The sequence below is a fragment of the Theropithecus gelada genome, chromosome 11, assembly GCF_003255815.1.
Source record: "Theropithecus gelada isolate Dixy chromosome 11, Tgel_1.0, whole genome shotgun sequence".
Lineage (NCBI taxonomy): Eukaryota > Metazoa > Chordata > Mammalia > Primates > Cercopithecidae > Theropithecus > Theropithecus gelada.
In genome coordinates, this window is record NC_037679.1 from 63,394,749 (window position 1) to 63,416,027 (window position 21,279).

Consider the following 21,279-nt stretch of genomic DNA (forward strand, 5'->3'; position numbering starts at 1 on the left):
CCACCACGCCCGGCTAGTTTTTTGTATTTTTAGTAGAGACGGGGTTTCACCATGTTAGCCAGGATGGTCTCGATCTCCTGACCTCGTGATCCGCCCGCCTCGGCCTCCCAAAGTGCTGGGATTACAGGCTTGAGCCACCGCGCCCGGCATCTTTTATGTACTTAATAGTCACATGTGGTGAGTGGCTATTGGGTTGGACAGTGTAGATTTAGAACATTTTCATCACCACAGAAAGTCCTCTTGGACTGTGCTATTCTATAGTGGGGGAGGCGGACATTGATCAAATACTCATAAAAGTATGATTGCAATTGTGATAAGTACTAGGCAGAAAGAATACATGGTAAGATGGGAACATTTCATAGGGGGATATGACTTCTCTGTTGGTTTTCCCAAGGAAAACCTGTTCAAACTAGGTTTGCTCAATGCTTGGAAGTTAGCAAAGCCCTGTGGTGGGAGGGAGCACAGTAAATACAGGGACTGAAAGCAAACTAATGACTGGATCGTGGGGATTGAGGGGAGGTTTGGGTGAGATGAAGGGGTGGAAGGACCACAAAGGGCCTTGTAGAAAGAAGATGAAGAAGCAGAGAGGCTGAGTAACTTGACTGTGTAGTTAGTAATACAACCTGGATTTGACTTCAAAGTCTATGCTGCATAGTAAGTGTATATTCAATGGACTTTGGTTCTGCAATGATCTCTTTTTGCTCCTTCTTTGGAAGTTGCCAAAGTTCCCTCTACTGGATTATTCCTTTAGCATAAAAGCATGCTGTAATAATTTCCTTGTTAGACAAACCAAAAAAACCAAAAAGTCTGGCCAGGCACAGTGGCTCATGCCTGTAATCCCAGCACTTTGGGAGGCCTAGGCAGGTGGATCACAAGGTCAGGAGTTCAAGACCAGCCTGGCCAACGTGGTGAAACCCCACCTTTTCTGAAAATACAAAAATTAGCTAGGTGTGGTGGTGTGCGCCTGTAGTTCCAGCTACTCGGGAGGCTGAGGCAGGAGAATTGCTTGAACCCAGGAGGCAGAGGTTGCAATGAGCTGAGATCGTGCCTCTGCACTTCAGCCTGAGTGACAGAACGAGACTCTGTCTCAGAAAAAAAAAAAAAACCTTTTGCTATCCTACATCCTTCTTTAGCTCCTTTCCTTTTTTTTTTTAATAGCAAAACCCTTTAAGAGTTGGGTATACTTACTCCGTCCATTTCCTTATTTTGTATTTCTTGCTGAACTTCTTCTGATTAGGATTTCTTACCTCTCATCATTTTCATAAGTGACCTCCATTACTCAGCCCTTACCTTATAGGATTTCTTGGCAGCACTTGAAATAGTTGATCTTCCTTTTTGGAGCACTTCTTCATTGGCTTCTGAGACACCACACAGTCTCGGTTTTCCTCCTACCTCCCTCCAGCTCTTTCTTAGGCTCCATTGCTGGATCCTTTTCCCCTTTTGCAGTTTGAGCATGCCAGGGCTCTGTCCTGAGCCATCTTTATTTCTCTAAATACATTAACTCCTGGGTAATTTCATCTAGTCCCATGGAGTGACAGTTAATTATATGTGTCAACTTGGCTAGCGTATGGTGCCCAGTTGTTTGGCAGATAAAAGCACAGATGTTGCTGTGAAGGTACTTTTTAGATGTGATTGCAATGAAATCAGTAGGCTTTGAGTAAAGCTAATGACCATCCATAATGTGGATGGGCTTCATCCAATTAGTTGAAGGCCTTAGAGAAAAGACGGAGGTTTCCCAAGGAGGAAGCAATTCTGCACCCAGACCGCCTTTAGTCTCAAGATTGCCACATCAACTCCTGCTTGAATTTCTAGCTTATTGGCCAGCCTTGGAGTTTTCAGACTTATCAGCCCTCACAACTATGTGAGTCAATTCTTAAAAAACAAAAACAAAAACAAAAAACTCTCTCTATATACATGTATCCTATTGGTCTTGTTTCTCTGAAGAACTCTGACTAATACACGTGGTATTAAATATCTTTTATATTTGACACCAAATGTTTATTTCTAGCCTTGACTTCTCCCTTGAACCCCATACTTACATATCCAACTGCTTAGTCAACCTCTCCATTTGGATAAATAATAGATCTCTTAACCCATACTATGGATTTGTCCCAAACTATTGTTTTCCCCCAGTACCATCTTTCTTCCTCCCCTCTGGGTGTTCCTGCTTTTCCTTGAAGAGTGCCATCATTTACCCCATTGCTAAAGCCAGAAATCTAGAGTTATCATTGATTATCTTTCTCTTACATTTCTTATTCCATCCATCTGTACAACTGTATAACATAAATCTGTACAATTAGCTTTACCTTCAAATGTATTTTTTAACCTCACTAATCGGCCTTTATCATCTGTAGCATCATCTCTAGCTTGGACCAGCACAGTAATGTCTTAGCAGGTCTGTATACTTTACTTTTTTTTTTTTTTTGGGACGGAGTCTCACTCTGTCACCCAGGCCGGAGTGCAGTGGTGGGATCTCGGCTAACTGCAAGCTCCACCTCCCAGGTTCACACCATTCCTCTGCCTCAGCCTCCCCAGTAGCTGGGACTACAGGCGCCTGCCACCACGCCCGGCTAATTTTTTGTATTTTTAGTAGAGATGGGGTTTCACTGTGTTAGCCAGGCTGGTCTTGATCTCCTGACCTCATGATCCGTCCACCTTAGCCTCCCAAAGTCCTGGGATTACAGGCATGAGCCACTGCGTCCCGCCATATCTCCACTTTTAAGTCCCTGCCCTCCTTAGCCTATTCTCCACACAACTGAGCAATTATTTTATCATACAACAATAATTTCCTTCTCTTCACACTCTGGCGTCTTACCACATTTAAAATGAAATCCAAAATCCTGACTATGGCCTGATGATGGATGTGACCCCTGGCTATTCCTCTGACCTCACTTCCTACCACTTTTTTTTCTCACTCATTAGGCTTTAGACATACTGGTTACTTTGTAGATTCTTGGATAAGTCAAGCAGACTCCTCGCTTAGGGCTTTAGTATGTTGAAGCCAGAATAAAAATGTAGAGACAAGTCTCTAAATTAAAATTTTTTATTTGGAAAGAAAGAATAGCAATTTGGGACATATATGCAGACAGGGTGGTCTTCAGTATGTCCAAAGAACAAAGAGAAGGTTAGAGGTTTTAGAAATGGGAGAGATGTTACATATTGCTCTTGAAGAAAGTTCTTTGGGACTAGTTAGGGTTTGGGGAGCTGGCAAGCTCTGGTGAGTGATAGCAGTGGGCAAAATTAATCCTACAGTATCAGCAAGTTATCTTAGCATTTATAGATAAAGCTGGTCTCAGGTTACAACAGGCAGTTTCAGCAGTCAGGCTTGCAGAGAATTACATTCTTGGAGCAATGTTTTGTATCCTGAATGCTTTTCCCCCTGGCCCCTTGGCTCTGATTTAGTTGGGTATGACAAGAATGACCCAATTTTGTGATCAGCTTTCATAAGTACCTCCTCTTTCCTCTGCTTAGAAAGATTTCTTCCCTAGATACTCTCATGGCCTGTTCCCTCATAGCACTCTGGGCTCTGCTCAAGCATCACATTCTGAGATCTTTCCTGACTTCCCTACCCTACTTTATTCTTCTTCAAGGTAAAAAGAACTCTTTCAGAAAAGCTTTGTGTGTGTGCGTGCGAAGGAGAGCAATGAAATGGGGTGGTGGTAACTACAAGGGTTGGGGCACATGGGATCATGACAGCCTTTTCTTTCTTTGTGGAGACAGTTTTGCTCTGTCATCCAGGCTGAAGAGCAGTGGCATGATCATGGCTCATTGCAGCTTCGAACTCCTGGGCTCAAGTGATCCTCCCACCTCAGCCTTCCAAGTGGCTAGGACTACAGGCAGGTACCACCACACCTGGTTGACTTTTATAATTTTTTTGTAGAGACAAGGTCTTGCTATGTTGTCCACGCTAGTCTTGAACTGCTGGGAAGCAATCCTCCTGCCTCAGCCTCCCAACATGCTGGGATTACAGGTGTAAGTTACTGCAACAGGTCAGGAGGCTTTTTTAAAATGGTAAAACAACATCGCATTTGTATGATGATGTAAGTGATCAGGTAGAGAACAAGCAATTGATGATGCCAGAGGGGGAGGCTAATTTCAAGACTGATGTTCATTCATTAATATTAAGAAGGAAATAAAAGATGAGAATCCATACACATGTGAAGTTGGCCTTCACTATTCTCCACACGACTGAGCAATTCTTTGAATGTACAACAATCATTTCCTTCTCTTCTCTTCACACTCTGTTTGTTTTTTAGTTTTTTGTGTTTTTTTTTTTGTTGTTGTTGTTTTTGAGATGGAGTCTTGCTCTTGTTGCCCAGGCTGGAGTGCAATGGCACGATCTTGGCTCACCGCACCCTCTACCTCCCAGGTTCAAGCGATTATCCTGCCTCAACCTCCCAAGTAACTGTGATTATAGGCGCCCACCACCATGCCCAGCTAATTTTTGTCTTTTTAGTAGAGACGGGGTTTCGCCATGTTGGCCAGGCTGGCCTCGCACTCCTGAACTCGTGATCCACCTGCCTCGGCCTCCCAAAGTGCTGGGATTACAGGCGTGAGCCACTGCGCCCAGCCTCACACTGTGGTTTCTTAACACATTTACAATGAAATCCAGGCTGGGTGCGGTGGCTCACGCCTGTAATCCCAGCACTTTGGGAGGCCGAGACGGGCAGATCACCTGTGGTTGGGAGTTCAAGACCAGCCTGACCAACATGGAGAAACCCCCCCGCCTCTACTAAAAATACAAAATTAGCCAGGCTTGATGGCGCATGCCTGTAATCCCAGTTACTCAGGAGGCTTTAGGAGAATCACTTGAACGTGGGAGGCGGAGGTTGTGGTGAGCCGAGATAGTGCCATTGCACTCCAGCCTGGGCAACAAGAACAAAACTCTCTCTCAAAATAAATAAATAAATAAATAAATAAATAAATAAATAAATAAAAATAAAATGAAATCCAAAATCCTGACTATGGCCTGATGATGGGTCTGACCTCTCGCTGTTCCTCTGACTTCACTACCTACCACTTTTTTTCTCACTCATCAGGAAATAATAAGAGTGAAGGCAGAGAATATGGCAGCTTGCTGGTTGAGAAGAAAATTTAAGGGAGTTCTGTCTGATTGATGCTATTTTCTTAAAGTGGAAAGTAGGTCATGAGCTAATGCAAGGTGTAGGGGCATTAGAAGTTTGAGGAAAGAGGGATATGTGTGAAACAGTCATTTTGGATCCTGAGAAAACAAATATTCCAGGGATGCAAAGGATTGCTGGGCAACATTGAGGACGCATTTGAAGTTTGTGGTCTTGACTTTAAAGTGAAATCACTTTTAATTTCTGTGTTTCCTTCAGCAGTGTTTTGCTGCTTTAAGTGGAGTACAGAATACGTGGACAGCTAGGTTCAGCAAGGGTGGGCCTTGCCATGTCAACGTGACTGAGAAGTTTAGACTTCATCTTGAGGGCCCTAGACAGCTACTGAAGGTTTCAGTAAAGAAGATTTGGGTGTTAGAAAGATTATTCTAGCTCAGTATGGTGTGTGTGTGTGTGTATGAGAGAAAGGCTTATTATAGGTAGAACAGTAGTTTAATACAATAGGAGCCTTTATCAAACACCTGCATAAATTTGTTACAGCTTAGATGACAGTTCAGGAACATAGAGAGGTCTATTTCCAGTATTTTCTGAGTACCTACTATATACCAGATTCTGTAAAGACAAAATAAACAAGGGTTTGCCTATCCAAAGCTCTTGTAGAATATTTGTAATTATTATTAGGTATTTGGGGGACAAAGAAAAGGGAAGGTGCAATTAACACTGGTTGGAAATCCGGGAAGACTCCCAGAGGAGGTGACATTTCAAATGAGCTTTGAACGACTAGGTCCTTAGGGAGGGAAGATAATTCTCAAAAGGAAGAATGAGCCCAGTCAAGAGATGCAAAATGTATGATTAAAACATTTTATGTTTATGATTTGCTACAGCCAGGCACAGTGGTTCACACCTGTAATCCCAGCACTTTGGGACGCTGAGGCAGACGGATCTTTTGAGGCCAGGAGTTTGACCACCCTGGCCAACATGTTGAACCCCCATTTCTACCAAAAAGACAAAAAATTAGCCAGGTGTGGTGGTGCATGCCTGTAGTCCCAGCTACTTGGGAGGCTGAGGCGTGACAATCGCTGGAACCCGGGAGATGGAGGTTGCAGTGAGCTGAGATGCACCACTGCTTTCCAGCCAGGGCAACAGAGCAAGAGACTGTCAAACAAACAAACAAATAAATAAATAAATTGCTGCATGATGAGAAATGATGGAAGAAGATGAGGTTCTTCCGTTAACCAGCAACTAAATAGAACTAACGAGTTTTTCCTTGAGAATTCATGACAAGGGTAAGGCATCTAGGCCCTTAGCAGCAAGAACGATTTGAAAGAAAAGATAGTTTTAAAATGGTGATTTTTAACTTAAAAGAAAAATAACTACATGGTGCTACTCTGGGCATCTTTGCTATAATTTGCTCACTTAGGAACAATGTGAAGTTAAAATGCCTTATCTAGCCTGTTTTGGAATGCCGGTAGAAAATATTAACTATAATCACTCTGAGCTGTCTATACAAGATGCTTTTAATGGCAAGGCTCTTCATATCAATCCTTATTACTTGCTTTTAGTACATTATTTCAAATTAAATGATCCTTCTGTGTCCTAAGTCATGCTTTTGAAATAAGGTGTATTTTCGATATATTTCTAAGAATGAGGAATTTATGACCCTGGTTCATGGGTCATTGTGTAGACTAAATGAGATAAAGGCATATACAATGATTAATACAGAACTTGGCTTGGGAGCCAGGAGTAAATGTTTTGTGTTCTCCCTTAGACCCAGTCTTTTCATGTTTTTCCTTCTTTCCTCCATAAATCACATTGTTTCCTGAACACCCATGTACTAGATCCATTCTCTGTTCTATGGACTCCAGAATCAGGTGAAACACTCATGTCAATAATCACCTTACAGGGGAAGTGTCATGTTAGTGTGTGTAGTGTGTGTGTGTGTGCCCCTTTAGAGGGTGAGGAAGCTAAACCAAGCCTCTGAGTTTCACCTTGGAAGGACCTGGCAGGACCTGGCAGTGGTTGCCTGTTTGTTTAGAGGGAATGTGGCTTCTGCTAGCCATTAGGAGCCTGCAACGCTCTCACCTGAGAGTGCTTCAATCTGGCATTATCCAAAGAAGTGGGAAAGACATTCATTCATTCATTCAGTCAGTCAGTCAGTTATTATGTATTTATTCAGCAAATATGCATACCCTGCTAGTGCGTGGTGCTGAGTAAGAACATGAGTAAGAGAAGGGGAGCATGAGAGAGAATGGCTCACCTTAGTAGCAGCAGGTGGCTGGGTGCGGCTGGAGTTAAAAGACATTCAGTTTTTCTTAAAACAATAAAAACCGGGCCGGGCGCGGTGGCTCAAGCCTGTAATCCCAGCACTTTGGGAGGCCGAGACGGGCGGATCACGAGGTCAGGAGATCGAGACCATCCTGGCTAACACGGTGAAACCCCGTCTCTACTAAAAAATACAAAAAAAAAAAAACTAGCCGGGCGAGGTGGCGGGTGCCTGTAGTCCCAGCTACTCGGGAGGCTGAGGCAGGAGAATGGCATAAACCCGGGAGGCGGAGCTTGCAGTGAGCGGAGATCCGGCCACTGTACTCCAGCCTGGGCGACAGAGCGAGACTCCGTCTCAAAAAAAAAAAAATAAATAAAAATAAAAACCAAACTCAGAGTCTGATAAGGAAGAGGTGCTCTTAGGGGAAGTTGGGTGTGTTCCTGAGAATTTGTCATTTCTTTTCAGGATTAGTCAGGATGAACTCCACGTTTCTTTTCAAAAGCCTAATAACTTCCTTTAGGGGATTACCAAACTGACTAATCCATGACCTTAGGGCAGTGGGTCCCAAACTTTGCTGCCAACTCGAATCACCTTTGGAGTTTGTTTTTTTTTTTTTTTTATACGCAGAAGCCCAGGTCACACTCCACACCAATGACATCAGAATGTCTAGGGGTGGGAGCCAGGCACTAGGATTCTGAAGATCCTAACGCGATGACAACAGCTAGCAAAGTTCTGGAGCTACTGCCTTAGGGCATAGTCTAGTTTCTTCACTAAAAACACACTTATTCCAAATTTGGTTCCAGAATTGCCTTAAATTGTTTTTTTGCTCTCTTCTTAGGTTGGGGGCGGCTATGAGCAGGCAGACGATGTGGTGTCACCCAGTTAGGAGCTCTCAGCTTGCTAAGCCAATTAGCATAGGTTGCCAGGGCTGCACGAGGAGTGGATTTCTGCTTTGTCATTCTGACTCTGGCAGTTAGCCCGCCCGCTCGGCGCAGGGCGTGGCTTCTCGTAGCCATTAGGAAACAGCAACCCTTTCACCTCAGTTTCCTTCGGTCCAGCATTTGCGGCGGAGCGAAAGGTGGTCGAGTCCTGAAGGAGTGCCTGATGTCTTCATCATTCTCAAATTCTTGTAAGCTCTGCGTCGGGTGAAACCAGACAAAGCCGCAAGCCCAGGGATGGGAGCACGCGGGGGACGGCCTGCTGGCGGGGACTACAGCATTGCGCCTGTGGGGAGCGGTGTGCGTCTCGGGGAAGGGGAGATATTTTAAGGCGTGTCTGAGCAGACGAGGAGGCTTTTCCAAACCCAGGCAGCTTCGTGGCGTGTGTGGTTTCGACCTGGTCACACAAAGCGTCAGCATGTGGTAGGTGAGACCGGCACCTGTAGGCTGGCGGTTTCCTTCCTCTTGTTCTTTGTAGAGACAATTTGCAGAACAGCGGAGAAAATGGGTATTGTATCGTTTCTTACAGAGCCTGAGTCTTGAAATGTAGATGACAATGTGTTGAGTGGACCGACAGATCCTTGACAGCATTAAGAAAGTATAACTATGTAAGAATGCTTCTCCAGGAATTTTCACACCATTTAATCCTCAGAAATCCTGAGATGCTGGCAAAACACATGGGGTCTCCATGTTTTTACAAGTGGGGAAAGCAAGGCTCAGAAAGATCAAGTGGCGTGCCCAGCTGGACACAGACTATTAAATGGGGCGGCGACGACGACCCCAGGGCTTCCTCACTCTCTCAGGCAGTACAGGATAGTGATTAAGACCCTCGACCACATTGCCTGGATTTGAATCCTGCCTCTGCTGTTGAGTAGCTCCTTGAGCTTGGACAAGTTTCTTAGCTTTTCTGTACCTGTTTCCCTGTCTGTAAGTTGGGCCTGGTAATACCTACTTGTAGAGTGGTTGTGAAGTTGAAATGAAATGTAAATATATGTGAAGCAGTATAGATATATTAGCTACCATTATTACCATTAAGCAGCTCTCCTTTTTTTTTTGGAGACGGAGTCTCATTCTGTTGCCCAGGCTGGAGTGCAGTGACACAATCTTGGCTCACTGCAACTTCCCCCCCCCCCGTTCAAGCGATTCTCCTGCCTCAGCCTCCCGAGTAGCTGGGATTACAGGCACCTGCTACTGCGCCCGGCTAATTTTTGTATTTTTGGTAGAGACAGGGTTTCACCATCTTGGCCAGGCTGGTCTTGAACTCCTGACCTCATGATCCACCCGCCTCGGCCTCCCAAATAAGCAGCTATACTTTTGAATGTTGGTGTGATTTATGTCTCATGAATAGGCCTCATGTCAGTGTAACTGTGGAATCTCTATACTCCACTGAGTTCACCCCTTTGTGAAATTTTACCGTTAGTGCCTAGTTTCATCTGTAGTGTCGTGTATAGTTCAGGATTCTTTTTAAGAAAGCAGCAGATAGGCAGAGTGTTCTTTATTTTGCTCCACGGTTTCAAATGTCAAGGAAACATTGGAAGTTGCATTTTGGCATTCAGAATAGATGTAGAGTTCAAAGCAAGATCAAATTGGGAGGTGTTTTGTTAAAGTTGAGATAAATGTGTATTAAGCTTCCTTTTTGAAGCTTTTCTGAATTCGGGATTTACCGGGAAAGTAGGACGTTTAATTTTAGCGGAGCAGTGCAATGATTTAACTCTGACTAGAACTCTGACGTTTATAGCTAGCCTTGAGGCCCTGTTTTCAGCCAGTGTGCGGATTTGCCGGGGTAAGACTCCAAGCTTAAGTGTGAGTTTTAGCCTTTGTCAGAAATGCAGCAAGTCATGCTAACTTGCAAGGGAGTCACCCGAGGGCACGCGGTGCCTGCAGGGCCGGGACGGAAGCCCCGCCCCCGGCGCAGTTCCCGCCTGGCCGCGGGGGAGAAGCACCTTACACGCCCCGCTCTGCTTTTGTGCCACAGAGTACGGTCGGGCCCTGGAAGGAACGCTCTCGGAATTGGCCGCGGAAACCGATCTGCCCGTTGTGTTTGTGAAACAGAGAAAGATAGGCGGCCATGGTCCAACCTTGAAGGTAGGAGAGAGTAACGTGTCTTTTTAAATGGGGGATGAGCTCGTTGAGCCCAGCGTGGTCACAGCCTGCCTTTAAAGCCAGCGTGGATGTGACCCTCCAAACGGGACGCATCGCTGGGAATGACGAAAAAACGCTTGTGGGCTAGCGCATGTGTTAATCGAAGCTGATCAGACGTTGGACAAATTTCACATCCCGGGAAACTTGAAATTTCTAACGATTTTCATCTTTTAAAATAGCTTTTTAAAGATGTGCTTTTTCTCCTATTTCCCCTTCCTCTTTCCCTCCCAGTTGTAAATAAATTCCCCCCCCCCCCCCGACGGAGTCTCACTCTGTCGCCCAGACTGAAGTGCAGTGGCCGGATCTCGGCTCACTGCAAGCTCCACCTCCCGGGTGCACGCCATTCTCCTGCCTCAGCCTCCCGAGTAGCTGGGACTACTGGCGCCCACCATCACGCCCGGCTAATTTTTTTTGTAATTTTAGTGGAGACGGGGTTTCACTGTGTTAGCCAGGATGGTCTCGATCTCCTGACCTCGTGATCCGCCCGCCTCGGCCTCCCAAAGTGCTGAGATCACAGGCGTGAGCCACCGCACCCGGCCCTAAATAAAATTTTTTAGCAGCAATGTAATCTGCTAAATGTTGGTTGTTTAGGGAAGTCCTGAGAAAAGGGGATCAGGAAATGCTTATCTTTCTCATCAAGGTGGCCGTGTAATCTTCCTCTTAATTCTCTCAGGGGTAGGGGACCCGAAAACCCCAGGCTCTGGAGGAGAGCAACCAGGAAGCTCTTGGGGTGACTTCGTTTTCCTTCAGGTGTGTGTTTTTTAGCCCAGAGTTAACAGCTGGGTGAAGGGAAAGGAAGAAGTCTTCCCTTTGGCTGGTAGCAAACAGTAGAAATCATTCCTTAGACCTATGAGAGCCTATAGAAATCCTTCCTTAGACCTATGCCACTGAGGGATTTATAGCTTACAGTGTTGGAAAAATGCTTGGAGGCTGGGTGCATTTTGTTGTTGTTTTTTTTTTAATCTCACCTGTGGTAGATTACCAGGTTAGAAAACCTCCCGTAATCCCATCACCATGATCTATGTGATTTTTGTCCTTATTCATTTATATCTCTGTAATTTTTAAGAAATGAAAACATTGCCTTCTTAGAAGTAAACCTGAGTGAGGACTGCGTTAAATGTAAAAATATATTTAGATGTGTTGCAGCCTTAGGAAAAATACTAATAATTGAATTTTTATTTATTACCTTTTCTTCTAAAAGTATTTATTTTTGACAAATCGTTATAGGGAATGGATCTAGACTTCAAACAGCAAATTAATGGAAAATAATTAATGGAAATACAGAGGCTTTTAGCTTTAGTTAAAATATATTGTGTTACTCAGATCTTTAGTTTGCAGGTAAAAGGAGACAATGGTCTATTATATTAATATTCCTTCCTGGCTGGGCGGGTGGCTCACACTTGTAATCCCAGCACCTTGGGAGGCCCAGACAGGTGAATCGCCTTGAGCTCAGAAGTTCCAGACCAGCCTGGGCAACGTGGTGAAACCCTGTCTGTACTAGAAATACAAAAATTAGCCAGGGCTTGGTGGTGCGTGCCTGTGATCCCAGCTACTCTGGGACTGAGGCTGAGGCTGGAGAATCGCTTGAACCTGGGAGGTGGAAGTTGCAATGAGCTGAGATTGCGCCACTGCACCCTGGCCTAGGTGACAGTGAGACCATGTCTCAAAAAGTATATATATATATAATATATATATGTATATTTCTTCCTGTCTGATTATTCTGTTATCTTCACCTATGCCATAAGTTTATAAAGTTATATAGTAATTTGATCTTTATGTAATCCTATTGATGCTCCTGGTTTTAATGGCAATGGAAGTAAAAAGAGTCACTCTTTTTATAAGCTTTGGAACTCAATTGATTTGGTCTGATGTTCTGTTTTTTTTTTTTTTTTAATTGAAAACTTTTTTTTTCTTTAGAGATGGAGGTCTCACTATGTTGTCCAGGCTGGTCTTGAACTCCTGGGCTCAAACGATCATCCGGCCTCGGCCTCCTAAAGTTCTGGGACTGCAGGTCACGACATTTAGTGAGGTATAGTGCCATGAATGAAAAGCATACCACCAAGAACACTTAAAAGAAATCATTTAGCGTATTTCTTAAGTATACTTACTCTACTTTGTGTCTTTTTTTTTTTTTTTTGAGACAAAGTCTCGCTCTGATGCTCAGGCTGGAGTATAGTGGCATGATCTCCGTTCACCCCAACCTCTACCTCCTGGGTTCAAGCGATTTTCCTGCCTCAGCCTCCCCAGTAGCTGGGATTACAGGCACACGCCACCACACCTGGCTAATTTTTGTATTTTTAGTAGAGATGGGGTTTCACCATGTTGGTCAGGCTGGTCTCGAACTCCTGACTTTGTGGTCCAAAGTGCTGGGATTACAGGTGTGAGCCACCACGCCCAGCCTATTTTTTTTTTTTTTTTTTTTTTTTTGAGAAGGAGTCTCACTCTGTTGCCCAGGCTGGAGTTCAGTGGCACGATCTTGGCTCACTGCAACCTCTGTCCCCTGGGTTCAAGTGATTGTCCTGCATCAGCCTCCTGGGTAGCTGGGATTACAGGCACTTGCCACCGTGCCCGGCTAATTTTTGTATTTTTAGTAGAGACAAGGTTTCACCATGTTGGCCAGGCTGGTCTTGAACTTTTCACCCCGTGATCCACGCACCTCAGCCTTCCAAAGTGCTGGGATTACAGGTGTGAGCCACCGGGCCCAGCCCTATTTTTGTTTCTTAATGAGTGCTAAGAAATGGAAGAAGAGAAAAAGCAAGGTAAGGACTATTGGTTTGAAAGATCTGTGAACTTTCAGCCAATTATTGCCCACATTTGGGGCTAAATAGTAGGTTTTGAAAACCTTAAAGGAGCTTTGGGTTTCAGTGGAGAAAGGCATTTATTTAGTGGATAATTGGGTGCTTATAGTCCTAAAGTCCACACCTTAAAAAGAAGGTTAAGATTTCATACTTTAATTGCAACATAAATAATGGAGGGAGCTCTTCAAAATGTCCACATTTCCTTTCTCCTTTTAATATTGTTTCTTCCTCATCCCCTTTTCCCTGAATAAACAACAGCAGCAAAACCTACCCTGCTTTCACAGTGAGTGTACTATAGAAGACAAGGGAGAAAGAATCCTGCTGGAAGAAGTTGGTGAGCCTAGGTGACTCCCTTGATAAAGGATGAAAGCTTTCCAGAAGAATGTTCCAAAAAAGTGTAGTCTCCAGACCACCTGCTCAGAATCCCCTGGAGTACTCCTTAAGCATGCATGCCCAGGCTTTACTCAAGTTCTTCTGAAGTAGACTCGGGAAAGAGCTAGGAATCTGCCCCCCCCGCTTTTTTTTTTGAGATGGAGTTTTGCTCTTGTTGCCCCAGCTGGAGTGCAGTGGCATGATCTCAGCTCACTGCAACCTCCACCTCCTGGGTTCAAGTGGTTCTCCTGCCTCAGCCTCCCAAGTAGCTGGGACTACAGGCATGCGCCACCATGCCCGGCTAATTTTGTATTTTTTTAGTAGAGACGGGGTTTCACCATGTTGGTCAGGCTGGTCTCGAACTCCTGACCACAGGTGACCCACCCACTTCAGCCTCCCAAAGAGCTGGGATTACAGTGTGAGCCACCACGCCCGGCCTGCCTTTTTGTTTTTGTTTTGTTTTAAATAACCTCCCTCCAATAATTCTTAGGATAAATATCAAGTTTGAGACGCTTTAATATTATTGTACATAGGGTAGTTTTGTCAAGATCATTTGATGAGATAATTAGAATTGCGGAAAACAAAGGACTAGTCTTTTAATACCCAAAACATATTTGTTAGAAAACAGCAAATAGGAGCCCAATAGGGGAGTAACACTTTTATTGAACGCTTTAACAATGAATAGAAAAATAGGGAACCAAGCTGTTTGTGGCTAGGGCTTTTGTATGTCCATGTATAAAGTTGGAACTAGGGAGCTCCAAGATGGCTAAGAACTATGAATAGAGTTCCTACTGCTCAAAGACATATGGCTTTCATGAACATCTTGGTTTTTAAAGAAAAGTTCCAGTATTCTTATGGGGAACCTGTTTTGTATATAAATCAGCATCTCCTTCTGGATTCCAGGGTTTTGAAACCACTTGTAGAGAGGCCTATTGGTGGTACTGAGAGGAGAAGCAGAGTGAGTGAAAAAGTGTTTACTGGTATAATACCAAGTGTCAGACATAGTTAAGACTTAGTAGTTTGAGGTAATCCTGGGAGATAAGACTAAAACTGGCAACTCGGGGCTTAAATAATTTATTCAGGGCAATATTAGGAGGGATGACAGGCACAAAGCAATGTGGGATTAATATCCAGATGAATTTTGCAGACAGTTGTGGTGGCCCTATGTTCCAGTCTTAGGGGGTAGATGCTGAGACAAAGGTAGGTCTCCTTTCATGTTTTGAGACAAGGTCTGGCTCTATTGCCCAGGCTGGAGTGCAGTGGTGCATTATCGACTCACTGCACCCTCCACCTCCTGGGCTTAACCCATCCTCCCACCTCAGCCTCCCAAGTAGCTGGGACTACAGCTTATTTTTGTATTTTTTGTATATTGGGGGTTTCACCATGTTGTCCAGGCTGGTCTTAAACTCGTGAGCTTAAGCCGTCTGCCTACCTTGGCCTCCCAAAGTGCTGAGATTATAGGCATGAGAGCCACTGCGCCCAGCCAGGTCTCCTTTCAAGTCTAACTTCTAGTTACCAGAAACAGACATCAGGACATGAGTGGTGATTGAATAACTCTCCAACCATCCCCTTTCTTAACTATTCTTAACTTCAGAGGCTACCAGAACTTGACAGAAAACGCAATTTATTTTGTTTCTTTCCTCTGAAATAATCCCTTCTTTTTGGAGGCATTAGTAATGTATCTGCTTTTGGCTTGATTAAAGTTGAGGCCTGAGGAGGAGTGGAGGATTGCTTTGAAGATGAGGGAAGTGACAGATTCTCTGGCGTACATTAAAAGGAAGTAAGGGGTGAGGACTACCAAGATTTAAAAGAGTCTTAGACTGTTAGAACTGCAAATAAATGTAGAATTTTACTGGTTGTAGAGTTGAGTTCCTCCTACTTCTACCAGGTGTAAACACAAACCTGTTTTTTTGCTGTGTATCTGTTCTTTAACAGTAGCATTGAAATTCTGGTGGTATAGGCTTCAGATTTCCTGTCACTTCTGTTTACTCACCAGCGCCTGACTATTCTAGGCATCACCTTCTTGCCCCTAGTTACTTTTGCCTGGACCATTTCATCAGTCTTTAACTGACCTCCCACTTCTGATCTCCCTCCTCTTCCAGCTCCCATTGCCAGTCATCTTCCTGATTGCTACTCACTGGCCCCAGATCTGCATCCAGAATGAAGTGGGAGCTCCTTAGCTTGGTATTCAATGCCCTCTAGGGTCTAGCCCTAACCTGCTTTTCTGGTTATCTCCTGCTCTGCTCCCTCACTTACTGGAGGCTCCTGGGAATATCATTGCAGCTAAAATATTTCTCCCTACAGTTTTCCTCCTCACTTCTATTCTTTATTTCAACACCTATCTTCTCTTCCCTAACCCAAGCCACTTTTCCAACTGCCTGCCTGTTCAGAATACAAGGCCAAAGTTTACCATTCCTTTCCTCCTCTGTTCCCACGGCACTCCTATAAATCTTTATTTTTGGAAAAGGAGGAATCCTGCCAATGATAATTTTTTGGCTTACATATCAAGGTCAGAGAGCTAGTCTTATTCTTTATGCCTGTGGTCCCAGGCCTATGTTAGAGCCCAGCAGATATCTAAGCAAATTTGCCTGTTAATGATTATAACGTTTATTTGTTGAATGCCTATTATGTGCTAGACTCTAAATACTGTAATACTTAGTGATTAAATCCTCACAGCAGTCCTGTGAAGGAGGTGGTATTATCCGGGTTTACAGATGAGAAAATAAAGGCCTTGAGAATTTAAGGAGCATGCCTAGATTACAAGCTAGTTAAGTGGCAGAGTCAGGACTGGAACCCAGACCTGTTTGCCTGCAAAGCTCACTCTCATGTACTCATACTTCTGGCACTTGGCTTTATGTTGTTGCTATTGAGATACATGTTTGTGTCCTTGATGAGATGCTGTGGTGTGCTCATGATTCAGGGTCAGGCCCATGCAAATCTTGGTATTCCTAGCATAGTGCTGGCTTATGGTAGGTGTTCATTCATTTCATGCTTGCTGAATGGAATTTCATTCTTCTGTGCCTACTTGTACTTTTCTTTAGGAGAACAATGATACATTTTAGTGTCTTCCATATATTGAAAAAAATTTCTTTAGAGGCAAGGTCTCGCTCTCACCCAGGCTGGAGTGCAGTGGCACTATCACGGCTCGCTGCAGCCTCAACCCTCCTGGGCTCAAACAATCCTCTTGCCTCAGCCTCCTGAGTATCTGGGAATACAGGCATATACCACCACACCTGGCCAATTTTTAAATTTTTTGTAAGAGTAGGTCTTTACAAAAGGCTTTTTGTTGACCTAGGCTTATTTTTTAACACCTAGTGTGCATTCAGTAAATATGTATTGAGTAAATATAGATGGTGGTAGGGCCAGAAGAGACTCACTTAAAGGATTTAGCTCTAAGGTATCTGATTTTATTGAAGATGGGCTATCAGGAACCACACTCTAGGTTGTTCAGAAGAGATTCTAGGCAGCATATTGGAAAGCAGTTCAGAATTAAAAGCTGTATGACAGCAACATTGTCTGCCTTCAGCATTTTATGCAGGTGTGTCCAGGTCAGTTGGGAAGAAAGTCACTTCACATCTATTTAGCTAGTATTTATTGAGCGTCTGTGTTGACATCGGGCTAGGCACTATCTTTGTAATCTCTAACACAAGTCTGTAGAGCAATGTACTTATTTAAAAATTCATTTGTCAGGCTGGGCGTGGTAGCTTATGCCTGTAATCCCAGCACTTTGAGAGGCCGAGGAGGGCAGATCACTTGAGGTCAGGAGTTTGAGACCAACCTGGCTAACATGGTGAAACCCCTTCTCTACTGAAAATACAAAAAATTACCTGGGTGTGGTGGTGGGCGCCTGTAATCCCAGCTACTCAGGAGGCCGAGGCAGGAGAATCGCTTGAACCTGGGAGGTGGAGGTTGCGGTGAGCAGAGATCGTGCCATTGCACTCCAGCCTGGGCAACAAGAGCGAAACGTCATCTCAAAAAAAAAAAAAAAAGGTAATATGCAAACACTTGTTGACAAATAAATTTATATTTATTTATTTATTTTTTGAAATGGAGTCTCTCTCTGTCCCCCAGGCTGGAGTGCAGTGGTGCGAACCTCCGCCTCCCTGGTTCAAGCACTTCTGCCTTAGTCTCCTGAGTAGCTGGGATTATAGGCGTGTGCCACCATGCCCAGCTAATTTTGTAGTTTTAGTAGAGACAGAGTTTCTCTCTGTTGGTCAGACTGGTCTCGAACTCTCGACCTCTTGTGAGCTGCCTGCCTCAGCTCCCAAAGTGCTGAGATTACAGGTGTGAGCCACCACACCCGGCCTGATTTTGTTTTTAATGATGACAGCCACTCTATATGGCAGAGTGAGACATCTGATAGACTTACGTGACAATTGCTGAAGAAAGTAAGTGACAACTAATCAGACATTTTTCATTTGATCCCTGCGTGGAGTTTCTTGAATGCTGCATCCTTTAGTAGCCACACACCCAGTGCTTCTTACCTCCCTGTCTATCAAAATAACACACCTAGTCATTGCTGTCTTTTGAGGTGTTGTGGAGGCTCTTACAACCTGAAAAGTTGTTCTTTTCATCTCACACCCTTGTTTATATTCTTGAGGCTTGGCAAGTCAACCAGCACTGGGTTTTTAAAGTGTCATTAAGTATATGATTTGACCATAGAGCAAGGGTGGAGATTTTATCTACTCCAAAGTATTTCAAATGAGTGAGTCCAGATTATTTAGTGAGCCTCTTTTACTTCTCTAATGATAATGCCCTCTTATTTGAATAAAGCAGTTATTCAAAGGCTCTTTTGGATACTAGACTTAAAAGAATCTGCTGAAATCTAAGGAGCTATTCCTGAGAAAAATGCACATAAATAATTTTGCATATAAACTCAAACTGTGGATCTGCTTCAGAATGTCTGGTACAGAGGTTTACCCTTCTAAGTGTTACTATACATACTTTGAATAGTTGAAGCCTTAGTAGGTTTTTAAAATTTTGTTATATGGCAAATTTCTTTTCACTGGTATTTGTTATAGTGGAATATATTCCTGTGTTCCTCCTTACTGATTTAACCTTTAAAAATATTTTTCTGGGGCCAGGTGCAGTGACTCACATCTGTAATCCCAGCACTTTGGGAGGCTGAGGTGGGTGGATCATGAGATCAGGAGTTTGAGACTAGCCTGGCCAACATGGAGAAACCCCATCTCTACTAAAAATACAAAACTTAGCCGGGCATGGTGGCGCACGTCTGTAATCCCAGCTATTGGGGAGGCAGAGGCAGGAGAATCACTTGAACCCGGGAGGCGGAGGTTGCAGTGAGTCGAGATCACACCATTGCACTCTAGCTTGCACGTCTATAATCCCAGCTACTGGGGAGGCTGAGGCAGGAGAATCACTTGAACCCAGGAGGCGGAGGTTGCAATGAGTCGAGATCACACCATTGCACTCTAGCTTGGTCGATCGAGTGAGACTCCGCCTCAAACAAATAAAAAAAATTTAAAAAAATTTTTTTCTGTTCCTAAAGCAACATTCAGAAGTGAAACTACTGGTTTGTATATAGTTTTTAAATATTTGCTATCTTTGGGATTGTTTGATTTATTAAGTACCTACTTAGTAGTTGAAAACACTGTCAGATACATTACATAATTTTCATTCACTATAGTAATTATATGGTATAAATACAGTTGTCCCTTGGTGTCCTCAGGGGATTGGTTCCAGGACCCTTGTGTATACCCAAATTCATACACACTCAAGTCCCAAAGTCTGCCCTGTACAACCAGCATATATGGAAAGTCAGCTCTCCATATTCACAGGTTTCACATCTCACAAATACGGTATTTCTTTATTTCTCACAAGCTTTTTCCTCTTTAAGGAGCAGGCAGACCTGGGTAAATGCTGTATTTTTTATCGCTTTGGTATAAGTGGATCTGTGCAGTTCAAAGCTGTTTCCTTCAAGGGTCAACTGTAGTAGTATTCCTGTCTTATAAATAAAGACACTGGAGGCTGAGAGGTTAAGCAAGCTGGCTAAGATAATACTAATAGCTAATAGGTCAAGATTGGAACCTAGATTGTCCCCTCCTACAGTCTGTGGTCTTTTCAAAAACAAATTTTCATAAAAAAAATACATCTGTCTTATCATAGCAAAGTTCACCTTTAATAATAAAAAACAAAGAAAACACAAAATATGTACATACGAACATAACTTTAAAGAAAATTAAGATGAAAGAGAAACTGCCAGGCATGGTGGCTCACGCCTGTAATCCCAATACTTTGGGAGGCTGAGGCAGGCGGATCACAAGATCAGCAGTTCGAGACCAGCCTGGTCAACATGCTGAAACCCCATCTCTACTAAAAATACAAAAATTAGCCTGGTGTGGTGGCTCGCGCCTGTAATCCCAGCTACTTGGGAGGCTGAGGCAGGAGAATTATTTGAATCTGGGAGGTATAGGTTGCAGTGAGCTGAGATCATGCCATTGCACCCCAGCCTGGGCGACAAGAGCAAGACTCCGTCCCCAAAAAAAAAAAAAAAATTAAGATGGAAGAGAAACTATACCTAATGTCCTGCTAACTCTGGCAAATCAAACTAGGACTTTTACCACATGTCTTCACAACTCAATATTAAACAGATGCCCTGGTGGTATGAAGGAAGAAAAGCTGCTATGAAAGAAGGAATAGAGGCCGGGCGCGGTGGCTCAAGCCTGTAATCCCAGCACTTTGGGAGGCCGAGATGGGCGGATCACGAGGTCAGGAGATCGAGACCACCCTGGCTAACACGGTGAAACCCCGTCTCTACTAAAAAATACAAAAAAAACTAGCCGGGCGAGGTGGCGGGCACCTGTAGTCCCAGCTACTCGGGAGGCTGAGACAGGAGAATGGCGGGAACCCGGGAGGCGGAGCTTGCAGTGAGCTGAGATCCGGCCACAGCACTCCAGCCTGGGCAACAGAGTGAGACTCCGTCTCAAAAAAAAAAAAAAAAAAAAAAAAAGAAAGAAGGAATAGAAAAGTTTAGGGAGGTAGCTGATAGGATAAGTGTGTATGTTAGTTTGTGGGACTCAAACTTGACTGATTCCTGGCTTTGGCTCCAAAAAGTCTATTAAAAATCCATTTGTTATAGATAAGTCTTACAGCAAAATCTCACTGGAGAAAAATAGTGGACTCCATGTGACTTCTTCCTTTATTTGGTTACAGGGAGACATGTGACCTTTGTCATCCACCCTGTCACGTTTGTATTGAGCAGTATGGGTTGTGGAAAAGAGCTCAGAATGCTTGGAATTAACCTAAACTCCTAGAAAAGGAACTGAAAATATAGGAGAAAAGACTGAAGAAAAGAGGAAAGGAAATGGAGGGTTGTATTGAACCCTGACTAGCAATTCTTGAGCGAAGAAAGAGGAAAAAGGGGGAAGAGGGGAGCTAAATTATCTCTGAGGCAACTCAGTCTTATGGCTGCCTGAACTAGTCTATGCTGTGGGAATAAGGTAGACTCCATCGATTGCTGTGAAGTACCAGTGCACTTCTTGCTCTCTATTCCTAGTCACAGACAAATTTATCAGCAGTGCAGTTTCTTCTTTTTAAGCTTCATTTAAATAATTATTAGTAGCACTTGGACCTTAGGTTAGGCAATCACTGTTTAATGATTTAAAGATTAACCAGCATGGAAATCCCATTCTTTTTTTTTTTTTTTTTTTTTTTAGACGGAGTCTCGC

At 43.8% G+C, this 21,279-nt stretch overlaps 1 protein-coding gene across 6 annotated transcripts in view; it reads left to right on the forward strand.

Annotated features, from left to right (window-relative positions):
* Window positions 1-21,279, forward strand: part of TXNRD1 (thioredoxin reductase 1) — a 138,532-nt gene that overhangs the window by 63,977 nt on the left and 53,276 nt on the right. For 2 of the 6 annotated variants that reach the window (XM_025402673.1, XM_025402677.1), the window contains exons 1-2: window positions 8,040-8,470; window positions 10,255-10,364. Coding sequence is in view for 2 of the 6 variants with exons in the window: in XM_025402672.1 (XP_025258457.1) it covers window positions 8,784-8,787; window positions 10,255-10,364 (114 nt within the window). In the remaining 4 variants the exon portion in view is untranslated. Of the gene's footprint in view, window positions 1-8,039; window positions 8,788-10,254; window positions 10,365-21,279 lie in introns of those variants that run through there. The other 4 variants (XM_025402672.1, XM_025402674.1, XM_025402671.1 and 1 more) reach the window with 4 other exon arrangements.